The sequence below is a fragment of the Pipistrellus kuhlii genome, unplaced genomic scaffold, assembly GCF_014108245.1.
Source record: "Pipistrellus kuhlii isolate mPipKuh1 unplaced genomic scaffold, mPipKuh1.p scaffold_m20_p_26, whole genome shotgun sequence".
Classification (NCBI taxonomy): domain Eukaryota; kingdom Metazoa; phylum Chordata; class Mammalia; order Chiroptera; family Vespertilionidae; genus Pipistrellus; species Pipistrellus kuhlii.
The window spans coordinates 9088579-9102602 of NW_023425525.1; the positions used below are offsets into that span (position 1 = coordinate 9088579).

General features: G+C 44.1%; 1 protein-coding gene across 9 annotated transcripts in view; it reads right to left on the reverse strand.

Moving 5' to 3' along the window:
* Window positions 1-14024, reverse strand: part of PDE1C (phosphodiesterase 1C) — a 260612-nt gene that overhangs the window by 149728 nt on the left and 96860 nt on the right. For 3 of the 9 annotated variants that reach the window (XM_036453786.2, XM_036453785.2, XM_036453790.2), the window contains one exon: window positions 3131-3157. The exons of the other annotated variants lie outside the window; for them this stretch is intronic. In XM_036453786.2, coding sequence (XP_036309679.1) covers window positions 3131-3157 — 27 coding nt within the window. The remainder of the gene's footprint in view (window positions 1-3130; window positions 3158-14024) is intronic. 9 annotated transcript variants of the gene reach the window in all.

Below are 14024 nucleotides of genomic sequence, written 5' to 3' on the forward strand. Positions count from 1 at the left end.
ACCACTTTACCTTCCCCAACCAGTTATTTAGCTGTCATTTTTAATTGCAAAGGTAGAGGACAACAGTCCACAATTCTATGTTAAAGGTGCCAAAAGAGTTTCAGAATTCACAAGTCTTAACATATCCTAAGAATGAAACAGGGGCATAATTCAGCAGAAGATGCACCTGCTAACAAAGTGATACAGCTACTTAGAAGGCAACTTTCCCGAAGGGTGATATCCACTCACTTTCCACCCCCTACAGATGAAAATCTATTTTTAACAGCAAAGGTGGTGGTGCTGTTGATGACTCATAAGTATGCTAATTCATGAAGGCTGATCATGGACAGTTTTGGCTAAGGGAATTATTTGCTGGATTTAATCAATTATTGGGCTCATCAAATGTGATTACATAAAAATCCAAGTGAGAGAAGGCATTAGACACTTGGGAGGGAAAATAACTCTTAGTTTGCCTTACAACAGAGAGAAGTCATTCTATTACCTACATGTATGATATCCACATGACCAATTGTCTCCACATATGTTTGTGTCCTAGGCTGTCTTCCTCCTAATGTCCAAAATATTTTTCAACCATTTGCCCTTTTGAGAAAACGCCTAAATAATCAGCAAGATATACAATTTTTAAAGAATTAAAAACATGAAGAAAACAAAAAGAAAGGATTCTAAACTATCCTTCTAGACTTTATAATATTTTCAAGCACTATAAATAATAAGCAATAGAGTAGGCTATCTTTGTGATCTAGTGAGAGAAGTGGTTATCCTATATAATAAAAGCCTAATATACTAAGTGTCTGGTCGGCCATTCAACCAATCAAAGTGTAATATGCTAAGGCTGCTCAACCGCTCACTATGGCATGCACTGACCACCAGGGGACAAGACATTCCGACCAGTAGGTAACCAGTAGGTTAGATCAGGGTGATAGGGCGAGAGGGGCCAGACATGCCCTGGAGCCTTTCCACAGTACCTCCCTGGCTGGCCAACCTCCTACATCCCTCCCTGGCCCCAATTGTGCACCAGTGGAGTCCCTTGACCTAGCCTGTGTCCTCTCACAATATGGGACCCCTTGGGGGATGTCCGAGAGCTAGTTTCGGCCCAATCCCACAGGCCAGGCCGAGAGACCCCCCCTGGTACTCGAGTTTGTGCACCAGGCCTCTAGTATAATGTAAGTTCCTCCCAACAGACCTAATTGTCCTCAATGACCTTCAATACTGATATCTCTTACAGAGTTTACCAACTGCTATTATAACTATTTTGTTCATCTATGTCTAACCTACAAGCCCGTGTACATCTTTGCAGAGGGTATATCTTACAGATCTACTTCCAATATTTAGTTAAATATATGGCAATAGTAAGTACTAAGTAAATGGAAAAATTTATGTAAAGTACTAGCAGGTGACTACTGGTATTATATGATTATCAAAAGATGAGAGATGCCTTTGGCTAACTTCAATTACACATAGAAATATTTCTAGGTTTATAAAATGAGCATAGAAAACTGGACATGTGTCTGCAGAGGTCCTCGGATTTGTGACTATGTCTTTATTTGTACCTCTGTCTTTGGTTATGCTAACCAATCACACCATTCACTAACATAAAATCATGAGAAAATAAGAAAAGCTGTTTTAAACCATTAGTTTAGAATGGTTTACTACTCAACCATAGATTAGTAGACATGGATCTATCTCATATGAAAATAGGTGGGTAATCAAAAAGATAGTTCAAATCAATCCTCTACTATTAATACTTTGTACTTTATATGACTTCAGTGAAACTGGTACAAGACAATCTGGGTGTTGTTTTTTACGTCAATATAAAAAACAACATACATCAAATATGCAACAGCATTCTCATCAAATATGCAAAAATATGCTTTCAAAAATAATCAACATAGTAATTTGAAACTGAACAGATCCGAGCAAGTCTCTTATAAGACTCTCTCTTACTTGTCCATTGAGCTCTCCTTAAAATAAAGCTGAGACAACTTTGAAGCATCTCATACCCCAGGTTAACTACACATCAAAGTGATAAATTACCTCACTTGAGTGTTTAATTTACATCCTGCTCAGTGGTTCATATTCAATTACTACCATGTGTCCGATGAACCTGAACAAGACAAAATTATTTAGCCATCTGTATAAGCTCACTATATTTAGGAAAGACCAGAAATCTCTGGGAAGCTTTAAAGTCAAAAATTTCTCTCAAAGATTTGTGCACCTCTAAAATGCATATCAAATTATCACACTACCACTGTAGACTATTGACTTTATTTGGAAACCATACGACACAAGAGTCTCTGCTATAAAATGATATACAAAAATAATGCTTTCAAAAACAATTAACTTAGTAACTCCAAACTTGACTCATCAGAAAAGGTAACATTCACGTGGTCATTTGAAAGCATGACCACTTTGTCAATACCTTTTGGCATTATAACTGCCTCGGTGATTCTTGACCTGAATGTCATCTGTTTAAAGCTATGATACCAAAGTCAAATACAATCACTGAAAAGCACACATGAGCCTTTGAGACTAAGGTGTGGGCTTTCAATGCTTGGTGGACAAATGGCCTAGGCAACTCTACTCCTTTGGCACATGCTGTCCATCGCCCTCAATAAAACAGAGAAATGGAGGGCGATGATGGATGAGACTCTTCTTTAAATTGCCCTTTCCACAGTGAAATAGAAAAGATATCACTGCCCTTCAAGGAATTTGTACCTATGCTTTGAGCTCAACAGAACTTTGTCAGCAAAATGGGCAAAGAATAATTTTAGGCAAAGGAGAATTCAAACACTAATACATGTAAAGACCCTTTTGTGCTCTCATCCATAAACCTGCAACACACCCTCCACCTCCAATACACAGCCCCTCTCTGGCCAAGTTTTTAGCAAAATCACCAGACAGCTCAGCAGGTCAGATTCCCCAGGTCCACTCCCATGCAAATGTAGACACTCACCGTGCCATGTTGAATGCCTACGATCAATTTTTAATTACAACAGCAATAGCAACCCGAGATAAAGCTGGCAACTGAGAAGGGACCAAGAGACAATTTATTGCAAAGGAACGTCCACCATGAGCCAAATTTGCAGAGTTGTGCCCCAAATCTGCCCTTATCTCAGAAAGAGGCTCTTACCTCTGGGATGTTTTCTTATATTTCCTCCTGTGGGTAAAGAAGCATAAACACGTGTCAGGAAAGGGTTTGCGATAGGCAGTGGGTTAGAAAAATATAGCTTGAGTGGGATGGACAGGGAGGGGAACTCTGTAGAAGGAACTTTCTGTGAGGCTTGGGGGTCTCAAGTTAAAAGCTTTGGATTATTGTGTTATTTTGTGACCAGATGCATATAACCAGAGTCTTAACAGTTACAAAAAAAGCATCCCAAGAGCTTGAGGGCTCTGCCCCTTATGTTTTTTCCTTTCCCCTCTGTGGGCACTGCAACATCTTGGCTGAGGTCAAGCTTTAAAGATATCAGGATCCAGGTTCAAATCTCAGGTCTCCCGTTTACCAGATTCATGGGCTTGTTGAGGTATAAATGGCCAGAGGCTTATAAAATATGGCAAACAGTAAATGGTCAATGACCATCAGCTCTTAGAACTGTCACTATCTTTGCTGTTACCCCCATTGTCTAGCACTGAAGTTCCTTTAAAGATGTGCCTTTTAAAATGTAAATGCAAGGTGGCTTGGTAGCGCAATGGATAGCACATTGGACTTCTAAAATGTAAATGCATAATCATGCAGCTAAACCATAAGATCAGACACAAGGTCTTCAAAGAAGAAGGAAGGGAGGAGGGGACAGTGAAAGCAGCATTAGCACCATGTTAATGGCTCAACTGTGGGCTCAGTCTGGAGACAACTCCCCAGGAAACAGGAGAGACTGATTCAGACTCTGCTATTCACAGTCCCCATGTAGCCTCAGGCCAATCTACTGGACTCAGGGCTTCTTCATCTATCCATGGGCTAACGCCTGCCTGGCTCTCTCACCTAGGACACAGTGGCTATTTGAGGGGGAAATGGCCATGCAAGTTTATTTCCCAGGATCCCCATGTTGTTCATGCCCCGGCCAGTTTTTGTAGATTCTGAAGACCCTCAGGAGGACTTTGATCAGCTTTTCACTGGAGGGGATTGGAGGAAAGGCATCTCCAGGAAGTGCAATGCTTCCCAGTTACCCTCAGTTCCACACCTGCTTTCCCATTACAGTCACTGCACCCAGGAAGCCAAGCCACTGATTGGCTAACAGATCACAAGTTTAAATAAATAAATAAATAAATAAATAAAGCACAGCTGTTTCAAGTCCAGGATCCCTATGACCTGTTTCATCTCTGTCCAAATGGAAACATGCATGGTAGTGTTAGGTGTTAAGTGAAGAAACAGCATGCCACACAGGACCCACAGCATGATCCTGCCTAGATGTGTACTGACATCTATTCATCTGAAAGCAAATAGAGCAGAATGACAGCCATGACCCCAGGTAATGGGTGAATGGATCACTTCTTTTCACCGTATGCATTTTCCAAATTCTCTTTTTAAAATGAGCATTATGAATCAAATTGGAAAAAACAAAATATTCATACACCGATATATACATAGTCACATATAGAGATAGACATGCATAAGTAGGACTATATGGATCAACAGAGATATTTACATGTGTGGGTTAGATCATATAAGTCGGGAGAAGAGCCAGCTAACTGTGTAGCTATAGAGGAGGAATAATCAGAGCACCTCTCTCAGGAGGTGGTGGTGAGAAATGAGTGATAACCTTCCGAATGTCGGCTCCCCAAAGGCAGATTCTTTGTAAGCTTCCCCACTGCATCCCTGTATCTAAAGCAGTGCCCTGCGTTCCCTCCAAAAGCTGTGATGAATGTGCGCTGACCATCCACTTTCTCATACATGGACCCTATCGCCACTGACCTATCACTCACACTCTCTAGGCAGTAGCCAAGGGCAGAGGCTTCATCTACAGGCACAAAGCATAGTGAGCTGTGGGTGTGCCCTGGCCCATGGTCCTCATTAGAACTGTTGTCAAATGAACTGGACTGAGGAGTCTTTCGCAGGAGCAGAAAATAACCCATTGAGAGTGCAAGGATCAAAGCTAAGGGGGAAGAAACACCCGATGGACACCACTGGCTTCTACCCAGAAGCCCAACTAGCTCTATCAGCAGAGGGTGCCTTCAGAGGCCAGAAGAAAGCAACTTTTGCTCTTGGCTTCCACAGAATTATCCCAGCATTTGCCAAGCACTGTACAAAGGCAATGCTGGGAGCGCCAAGACAGTCAAAGATAAAAAAATAATAATAGCTTCCATTTTCCACACCTACCAGTAAGAGGCACTTAACATACATCACTAATCCTCATAATAACTCCAAGTTCCGCTCTCTGAAAGAATTTGAATTCTAAAAAAGGAAGTTAAGACAGGTACCTCAAGTATTGTTTTGTGATCATAACCAATACAAGGGTTGGCTAAGGAAGCTTTATGAAGTGGGTAGTCTAGATTGATGGGGCAGTTCAACAAGGAGAAATATGTTGGTAGTAGGCAATCAGGTAGGGAGGCACACCTGGGAGCCTCAAACCAGCCCACCCAGTTCAACCCAATCAGACATGGAGGGAAATAGCAGGTAATAAGGCTGCAAAGTGCCTAGGACAAAGTTTTCAAAGGTAATAGCATTTATACTTATCATTTTAAAAGGTGATACCTGGGAAAAGAGGTGACCACTTGTATTGCCTGTCTTATCTTTGCTAATGAGGAAAGACAAGAGGGCTCTGGAATGTGACAAACCTGATTCAAAACCCCATGTCCCCTCCTCCCAGGCATGCTCTACACAAAATCAAGCTTTATTCTCCATATCTATCGTGTAGAAGGAATGATCTCAGAGGACATAATGGACTGGATTTGCCAGGTACTATGCCTGCCACATAAAGGGCTTTCTAGAAAGTGTAGGTCCCTTTGCCCCTTGTTTTGAGCCTCTTGAAGTCAGGGATGCTGGTAGATGGATCTCTATGTCTATCCCAAGGCCTTGCACGTGCTTGGTACACAACAAACACCCATTGGCCAAACAGCAAAGTCATTTGCATCTGCCATTCACACCTATCAAAGTATGGGTCATGCATTTAGAAGACCAAAAGAGAGACCAAATCTGCTTTTCAGTCCAGCTCCCCTTCCTGCCACTCACTCCACCTCTCCAGAGATGCATTCTTGGCTTCCCAGGCCCAGGAAGTCTCCCTCCCCATCTTGCCCCTTTTAGACACCGATAGCTCCCAAATCAAGACGGGGCCAATCTGAACAGCATCATCTTATGCAGGAGTTGAAAGGTCAGCACTTAACGCAGAGGAAAAAAATCAAGTCCATGGAGATCACTCTACTAAAGATCCTACTCACAGATCACAGTGCCTGGTAAGACCCGTGAGGCCAGACCGAGCCCTTCTCATCCTAGTTCTCAGCTGAGACATCACTTCCTCCTGAGAACCTTCCAGGGCCTCCCAAACACAGAAATGCCTCTTTCAGTGTCACTGCATTTGTCACTCTGGGAGGTTTTTATCGGTTATGCTGGTGGCAAGAATGATGACTTGTCCGGAACCTGCTAGAGTTTCTCTCTTGCCAGACACAGTGCTTCGCAGATGCCAGATGCTCATTATATTGTTGTAGAATGAATGAGTTTATCAAGAAATTGATCCCCAAATGCTTTCTTTCTACCGATGTCCCCTGTTTGCTGAGGATTCCCAAGCAGTGAGGCATCTCCCACACAGGAGGGAAGTGATGAGAGAAGGCTGGGAGCTCGAGACTGGAGTTCCTCCTTTGACCTCCTATAGGTCCTGGGAGGTGCATCTCACATACGGGTGGCAATGAGGCTCAGAGATGTTAAGTAATTATCTAAAGATTCAGAACCTTAAAGTAGTTCAGACCAAAAGCTAACTCTAAGGCCTTCAAAGAAAACTGGTGATATTAGGCAAAGAAGTTGAAGGATGCCAGGAGGAAACACAGACACGAGATAAAATCAAACAAAACCAAAAACGAACAAAACCAACAACATTAGGACATAATGGGTTCTTTCCATCCAAACTCAGGAAATGAGTTGGAAAAGAAGCCAATTTATTTTCAGCCTTTTGTTTTTAAAAAACGTCAACAGAATCTACCCCTGGCCCACGCCCTGAAAGACTGAGCGAGTGTTTTCACGTGGTCTGTTTGGGTGTTTCAAACTTACTCTTGATGGGTAATGATTTTGAAACTTGGAGTAATGCATCACTACTCTCAAGATTCGTGGAGCCAGCTGGAGCTGATGGAGAAAGGAGAGAATGAATGGGAGCTGCTGTGCTATGGGAGCCAGCAAGATTGGGGTGGGGGGTGGGGGAGGAATGGAGAGAGGGCAGCAGCTGGGCCAAGCAGAAGACAGGTCATCTTGACGGGTCCAGGCTGAAAACCCCATCCATGGAGGCCCAGAGCAGTGACTTCCAAACTATACCCAGAAGGGTACCTGCCCTTCACACATAGGCACAAGTGTGCACATATGCACACACACACACACACACACACACACACACAGGCATAGCATTGTTTGTCTGTTTTAAGGAGAAGCATTATAGCACAATGCTTCAGATCTCTTGCCTGAGCTCAAAGCCCTTCTCCAATTTTTTTGTGTCCAATAAGCCATGGGAATTTTAGCAATTTCATCACGTCCCCAACCACCAGTCTCCTCAACTGTGCACGTGGGTAACAATCATACCTGCTCCACAAGGTGGGGTGAGAGCTGAATGGGAAAATGAATCTACCTATTTGCACTGGGCACAGAGCTGGGTACCCAGTTCACGTCACAATCAAGTCGGCGATTGTATTAACAACAACAGTACTGAAAAAACAATAATGGAGTGGTAATTCAATCAGTTTCCAACTTTTGTTTTTGGAAAAAAGCCATTCATTGATTTGAAAGGTAAAGAAAACATGTCGAAGATTGGTTTTGAAACTGGAAAATTGAAATCTCTCAACTCTCCCTATCTTAGAATACTTGAATCGCAAAGGAAATGGGTGCTAACCTCAGTCCTGCTAAGAGGAGGAGCTGAAACCCTGCCCAGCTGCCTCCTGTCCCCTGCATCCACCCACCAGTGGCCTCAGGCACCTGAGCAAAACCACACACTTTCCTCTACTTTGACATTTCCCCCTAATTTGACAAAGTAGGCCATCACTCTGATGGCAGGAAAAAAAGAAAGTGAAAGTGGGTGTTTAAAAATTGAACACCATCCTAATCCTTAGGAATGTCTAAAATTATCTTTCAACAAAAGATCCTTTTCACCAACAAGAACCCCTGTAAATTGCTTACAGAGAATTCCTAAGCATCCTCCAAAAGTTGTAAGCCCTGCCGAGATCACAGGTGCTATGACAAGAGTTATTGACTGGCCCGTATCCACTTAATTTTGCAAGCAAATTAAGACTCCTGGTCTTCATTGAAAATCAATGTCTGCTTAAGTTATTCTAGGAAATTGTGGATTTCCCAAGAAGTATTAAATGGGGTGTGCACAGTATGTGTGCACATGTATATGTGTTCACGTGTACATGTGCACATTCGTGTACAGACAAAGTGATGACCTTGGAAATTAACCCTCGAAGGCTTCAGATCACATTCTAACAAGTGGGTACTGAAATCATCGAACGGCAAAGAGCACTGACCCCCAATATTTTAAAAGGTCCCCAAAGCTCTCCATGGCTGTCAACCAGCTGAAACTTCTAGACCCTGAATTTCATGTTACCTCTACTGTCCCCAATCAGGGAGAGAAAGATGAAACTGAGCCAGTATCAGGAAAGATTCTGTCCATAGTAAACTTAGACCTGCCTGGGGGCAGAGTAGAGAACAAGAAAACAGCAAAAATACAGCCATGAGGTGGGAGAAAGGATGGTTCTTGGGGGCTTGGTTAGCTTTCTGATGGCTAGGAGTTCTCAAAGTGCTGGGCACACCCACAGGGAGGTTTCCCACGCTCCCAAGGCACACAGATGATTGGGAACCAGTCCTGATAGCTGGACACGTGAGAGTCAATTAGGCATTGATGTGAAATTACAAAGCGCCTGGCAGTCTTTCACTTCTTAAAAGCGCGTAGCTTTGAGGAAGAGCCATATGGGTGCTGCAATCATGAGGTTTATAAATAGGCTTAATATTCGAACAAGCTGGCTTAGAAAAACCAAAACTTGTGTTCAGTTTCTAAGTCGACAGCAAGACACCTCCCAGCTGGGCCCAGGAAGGGTTCCTGGTAGGGGATGTTGAATATGGAACAACTACACACAGGCAGCATGAGAAAGCCAATGCTGCCTGGAGCGCCCTCCGGGTTTTCTGTGCGATGATGACTCACTTGGTCCCAGATCCCACCAGATCCTGTCTCCATCCTTCCTTACTGAGGTCAGTACTGCTGCAGATGCATGACAGCTTTGGGAATTTGGGTTCTCAGCCCTCGGTTCCCTCGAGGGAGAGGAAACTGGAGGACAAAGTCAGACAAACAAAGAACACAGCAAGACTGGCAGGGATAGCTACACAATCACACAAGTGCAGGTCACATGTGGCTCACTCGTGGGAAAGTGCACGGAGATAAAATGCCACAAATACCCGTGAAATGAGAGAGGGGCTACATGATCATCTGATCCTCTGGTTTTGTTTTTCACTGGCATATGGGATGCAGGCTGAGCAGAACTGGATACCTCTAGAAACTTCTATGGAATAATGTGTATGAACGACTCTCCATGTTGCTGAGAATGGTCCTTGTGCATTTCTTTCATTCCAACCAGTGATTTCATTCCCATGAAACGGATGTTAAAGCCTAGACTTGCAAAGCTGTGTATATTGATTGTCTTATGGCCTTTCCCATATTTTGAACGAGTAAATGCCAGTGAGAAAATCTATATAAATTTGGTCTCCCAGCATTTTCCAGCAGACTATTTTTTCTTTTCTTTTCTTTTCTTTTTTTTTTGTGGGGGAGAACACGAGCGGGTTAAGAAGATACTAGAGAAACAAGAACCCCTCTTCTCTTACTAGTCCAAATAGTTCTTAACTGATGCTACAGATTTTAAAGTGGGCAGTGACTATATTTTCCTGCTTGGCCCAAGATCCAAAGACAAAATTTAAAAAATAACGAGATGGCATAAACTCTCTTTCACCTGGAATAACCCAATAGTTAGGAAAGGGCTGTTTCTGTTTGCATTTTCTTAAGAATTTTTCTGCTAGGTTTTCCACTGGGGGAAATGGTCCTCACACCCTCTCAGCCACTTACAAAAGGATGCTCATGTTCAAGGGCAGAGACTCCCAAAGCATAAGATTCAGACAAACCGGAATCGAACCTGCGACCTTTCAGTCTGCAGACCGATGCTCTATCCACTGAGTCTAACCAAAAGGGATGCGATGAAACAAATGAAGGAGGCCTTTGACAATGTGGTTTAGGAGCGAGGATGGCGCGTCTGACGAATGAGAGAATGCTCATATGAAACAGAGCCGTAAATAAGATGATCAATTTTTAACTTACTCCTGGAAGCAAACGTGTCTCTATCTAGTGCTGGCTGCGCAGTGGAAAGAGGAGAAACCTTTGAGGAGGAGGTTCCATCCAAACTACACAACCCCATCAGCAGCTCCCCCCAGGAAGGCCAATCTACTCCCTTTCCATTCTGCTCTCCCGCCCAAGCCCCCTCATGTGTCTGCAGACAGCTGGCCAGACACAGAAATCCAAAGCTCCCGTTCATGCCTGCTTCTCTCCTGGGCCTGGGTGAAAAATTCCAGCACTCAGATTACTGTCTAACGGGCCCCCAATTGGGATCCCTTCCTCTGAAAACAAGATGTTTTAAACAGACCAAACACTACATTTCCCTCTAGCTAAAAATCTATTACTGAAAGCTGGGCGATGAACTAATCAGTGGTACCAGTGGTACCAGTGAGGGGAAAGAAAAAAAAAACAGTAAGTTTTTAGAGAAAAAAAAGTAAATGTCACCCTTGTAGAAGTCCAAGGAGTACTTTTTTGCATAAATGACTTGCCCTCTAGTTAGAGCTACTTGCTTTGTTATAAGTGCAGCAGAACTTGTGTGGGTGGAAATGGAGAAGACGTTTTGTGACCTTCCTGGGAGCCTGGCTCCTGGTTAGATAAACATCAATGAGAAAAGCTGAAAACAAAAATACGTCTTCCTATCTGTGACAGCACTGTGAAAGCGGAGAGAAATCCAGAGGTTGAAGACAAAATGTCACTCTTCACAGACTTATCCTTGGGTTTAGGGGATGGGTAGGTTTTTAACTTTTAATTATCAAAAGAGTTGCTTCAGTGAATTCTCTGCTTGAAGGTCCATGACAAGAGCTTGATTCTGTCTGGCTCCTTGGGCCGTGGTCTCTTTCTGCCCTTGGAATCCTGGAAATGACTCTGCCTGCCCCTCAGGTTTCGGTTTCTGCTCCAAATCCGTATTTGTGGACATGACACCAAGCAGCCAATATAAAAGTTCCAAGCAAAGCAATGTACATTGACTGCTAACTGGCCTTGCCCATATGTTGAACAAGTAAATGGCAGTGAGAAATAGACATGAGTTTGTATATTCTATATACATGTGAAAAGGTAATAAATAAATAAATAAATAAATAAATAAATAAATAAATACAAACATGAATTGTGTCTTCTGGAACCTCATGTCAGATTATTTAGGGAGGATCACACTAGACTGTTCTCTACTTCTAAAATTTATAGGAATACTAATTTAGCATCATTCAGACACACACACACACACACACACACACACACACGTATATATTTTTCTTCATATTTTTGGGGCTGTACATTACATCTCTAATGCAGACCTTTCCTTTCATCTCCAGGCCCACTTATTCAACTGCTCATGCCCCCGCAACTCCTCCAGGACACCTGCAGGCCCCTCACACTCCATATGTCCCAAACTGAGGTCATGACCTCTACTCTCCATTCATTCTGCTCCCACCCACAACCAAACCTGCAAACTTGTTCCCACCTCAATGATCCTGATCTAAGCAAACAGCACCTGGGGATGTGAGCTAAACACCTGGGAGTCATCCTACATTGTCCTTCCCTCCTCATTCCCGTGTCCAAGTCCTATTGAGTCTCCCTCCTGAAAATCTCTCACATCCATCCCTACAGACCTGCCATGGCTTCCTGCTGCTATGGCCTTGGGTCTAAAAGATGAGGCAAGACCTGTCCCTGCCCAGGGTGGAGTGGAGGGGTGGGGGAGAAAGGGTTTATTCCCATAATAAGGGGGAAACTGGGGGAGCTTGCTGGTTAGATAAAAACAATAGTCCCTAGTAACCAATACTACCCTGTATATTTGTAAGACTACTGAGGCCCTAGGAGGGGGGAAAACCACATCATCTTAAGAGCGTTGCATAAGCATAAAGCATCTTCCACTGGCTACCTCTTAAGTGGGCAAAATGAACCCTGGCCAACTTCATTACAATTGTGAGCTTGCCAAGGAGGAGGTGAGACCCCGAACCTATTCTTTGCTTTATGTCCTCCTACATCAGGCTGGCCAAAGGAAAACTCCCAGGCAGGGCCCAAGGTACAAGTCATGATTCAAACACAAGCAGCCTGAAGCTCCCCCACGTCACCAGAGGAATAAAATGCAGTTGTTATCCTATGCTTCCTGCCTGGAAGATTCCAGAACAAAACAGCCATGCGGGGGGAGAGGGGCTCTTAAAAATTCCACCTACTCCTACAACAGAGGTTGACAGAAAAACATAGAGGCTCCTTCCCAAAACATCGGAGAGCAGCATCCTCTGAGAGAGGCGATTCAGAAAGCTCAGGTGTGCAGGGTTTTCGCTTTCCCATTGGACACGTGGGAGCGTGTGGATGAGGAGGTGGGAGCTGCAGAGGGAGGCTGAGGACCACAGCGCCAGGATGGTAGCGGGCCTCTGAGTGCCGGTGGGCGGGGAAGTGACAGTCATCAGGAGAGTAAACACCTAAGCTGGCAGGGTGTTGTCATCTCAGCTGGGGCAGACGGTGTTCAAAATTCCCATTTCCAATACCTGATGCTGCCACAGGGCTAGGCTGAGAGCTTTCTCTAAGTCTTTCCTCGACAAACATGGGAAACAACCACAGGTTTCAATCCTCATTGATAATTTTCTGCAACCCAGGAAGAATCATAGGGCTGGGGCTGCACCAGTGACCAAAGCAGGCCATGCAACCCTCTGTCCTCAGGGAGCTTATGTTCTAGTTACAGGAGAAAGACAACAGACATAATAAATAAGATAAAGTATACGATATTCAGATTGAAGAAAATGAAGAGTAAAAGAAGGCATGGGGGGAGGGGAGGTTTGTAAAGTACAGACTCATCTCCTGCATCCTTGGCAGACGACAGCCTCAGCAAGCCTCTTGCTGCTGGAGAGCCCACTCCTGGCCAGTGCAGAAAAGGGGACAGAGAAGGGGACGCTAAGACAGAGCCTGGGCACCCACAAAAGTGGGCTTCAGCCTTGGGCGGTGGCTTTGCCACATCCTGCCCAGACCCACCTCAGTTTAGATGTCAGTGCCCAACGTGGTTAACAGTGTCAATAAAACCTGCTTCCCCTCTAGCTCGTGGAATATCGTCTTGCTAAGTCACATGGCCTGTGAGCTGAGCCAACTATATATTACCTTCATTTCTAATATTAAAAGTTCACACTTAGGCCTTTATGCCCCTGTCATCACCTGTTGGCTGAGCACCTACTATGTGCCAAACCCTGTTCTAGTCACTGGAGGTACCACAGTGAGCAAGACACACAAGTGTCTGACCCCAAGGAACGTACAGGATTAAGGGAGGAGGTGACATATTCAACAACCGGTTCAACAAGGCAGATAGTGACAAGAAGGAGACAGATACCACTGAATGGTCCACACACGAGGTGATCAAGCCCTGGACTTGGCAGTTCTCAGATCAGCAGAAATGAACCCCTGACTACCTGTGGTCCCCTCAAAGCCCTTTCTAGAAGAGTGTCATGGCAACCGATTGATATGAAAATCCAACTGTGGCTCCTGGGTCTCCCTAAAATGTTGGCAGAGCAGCTTCCCTTTTCTCACTGAAAGTCTGTT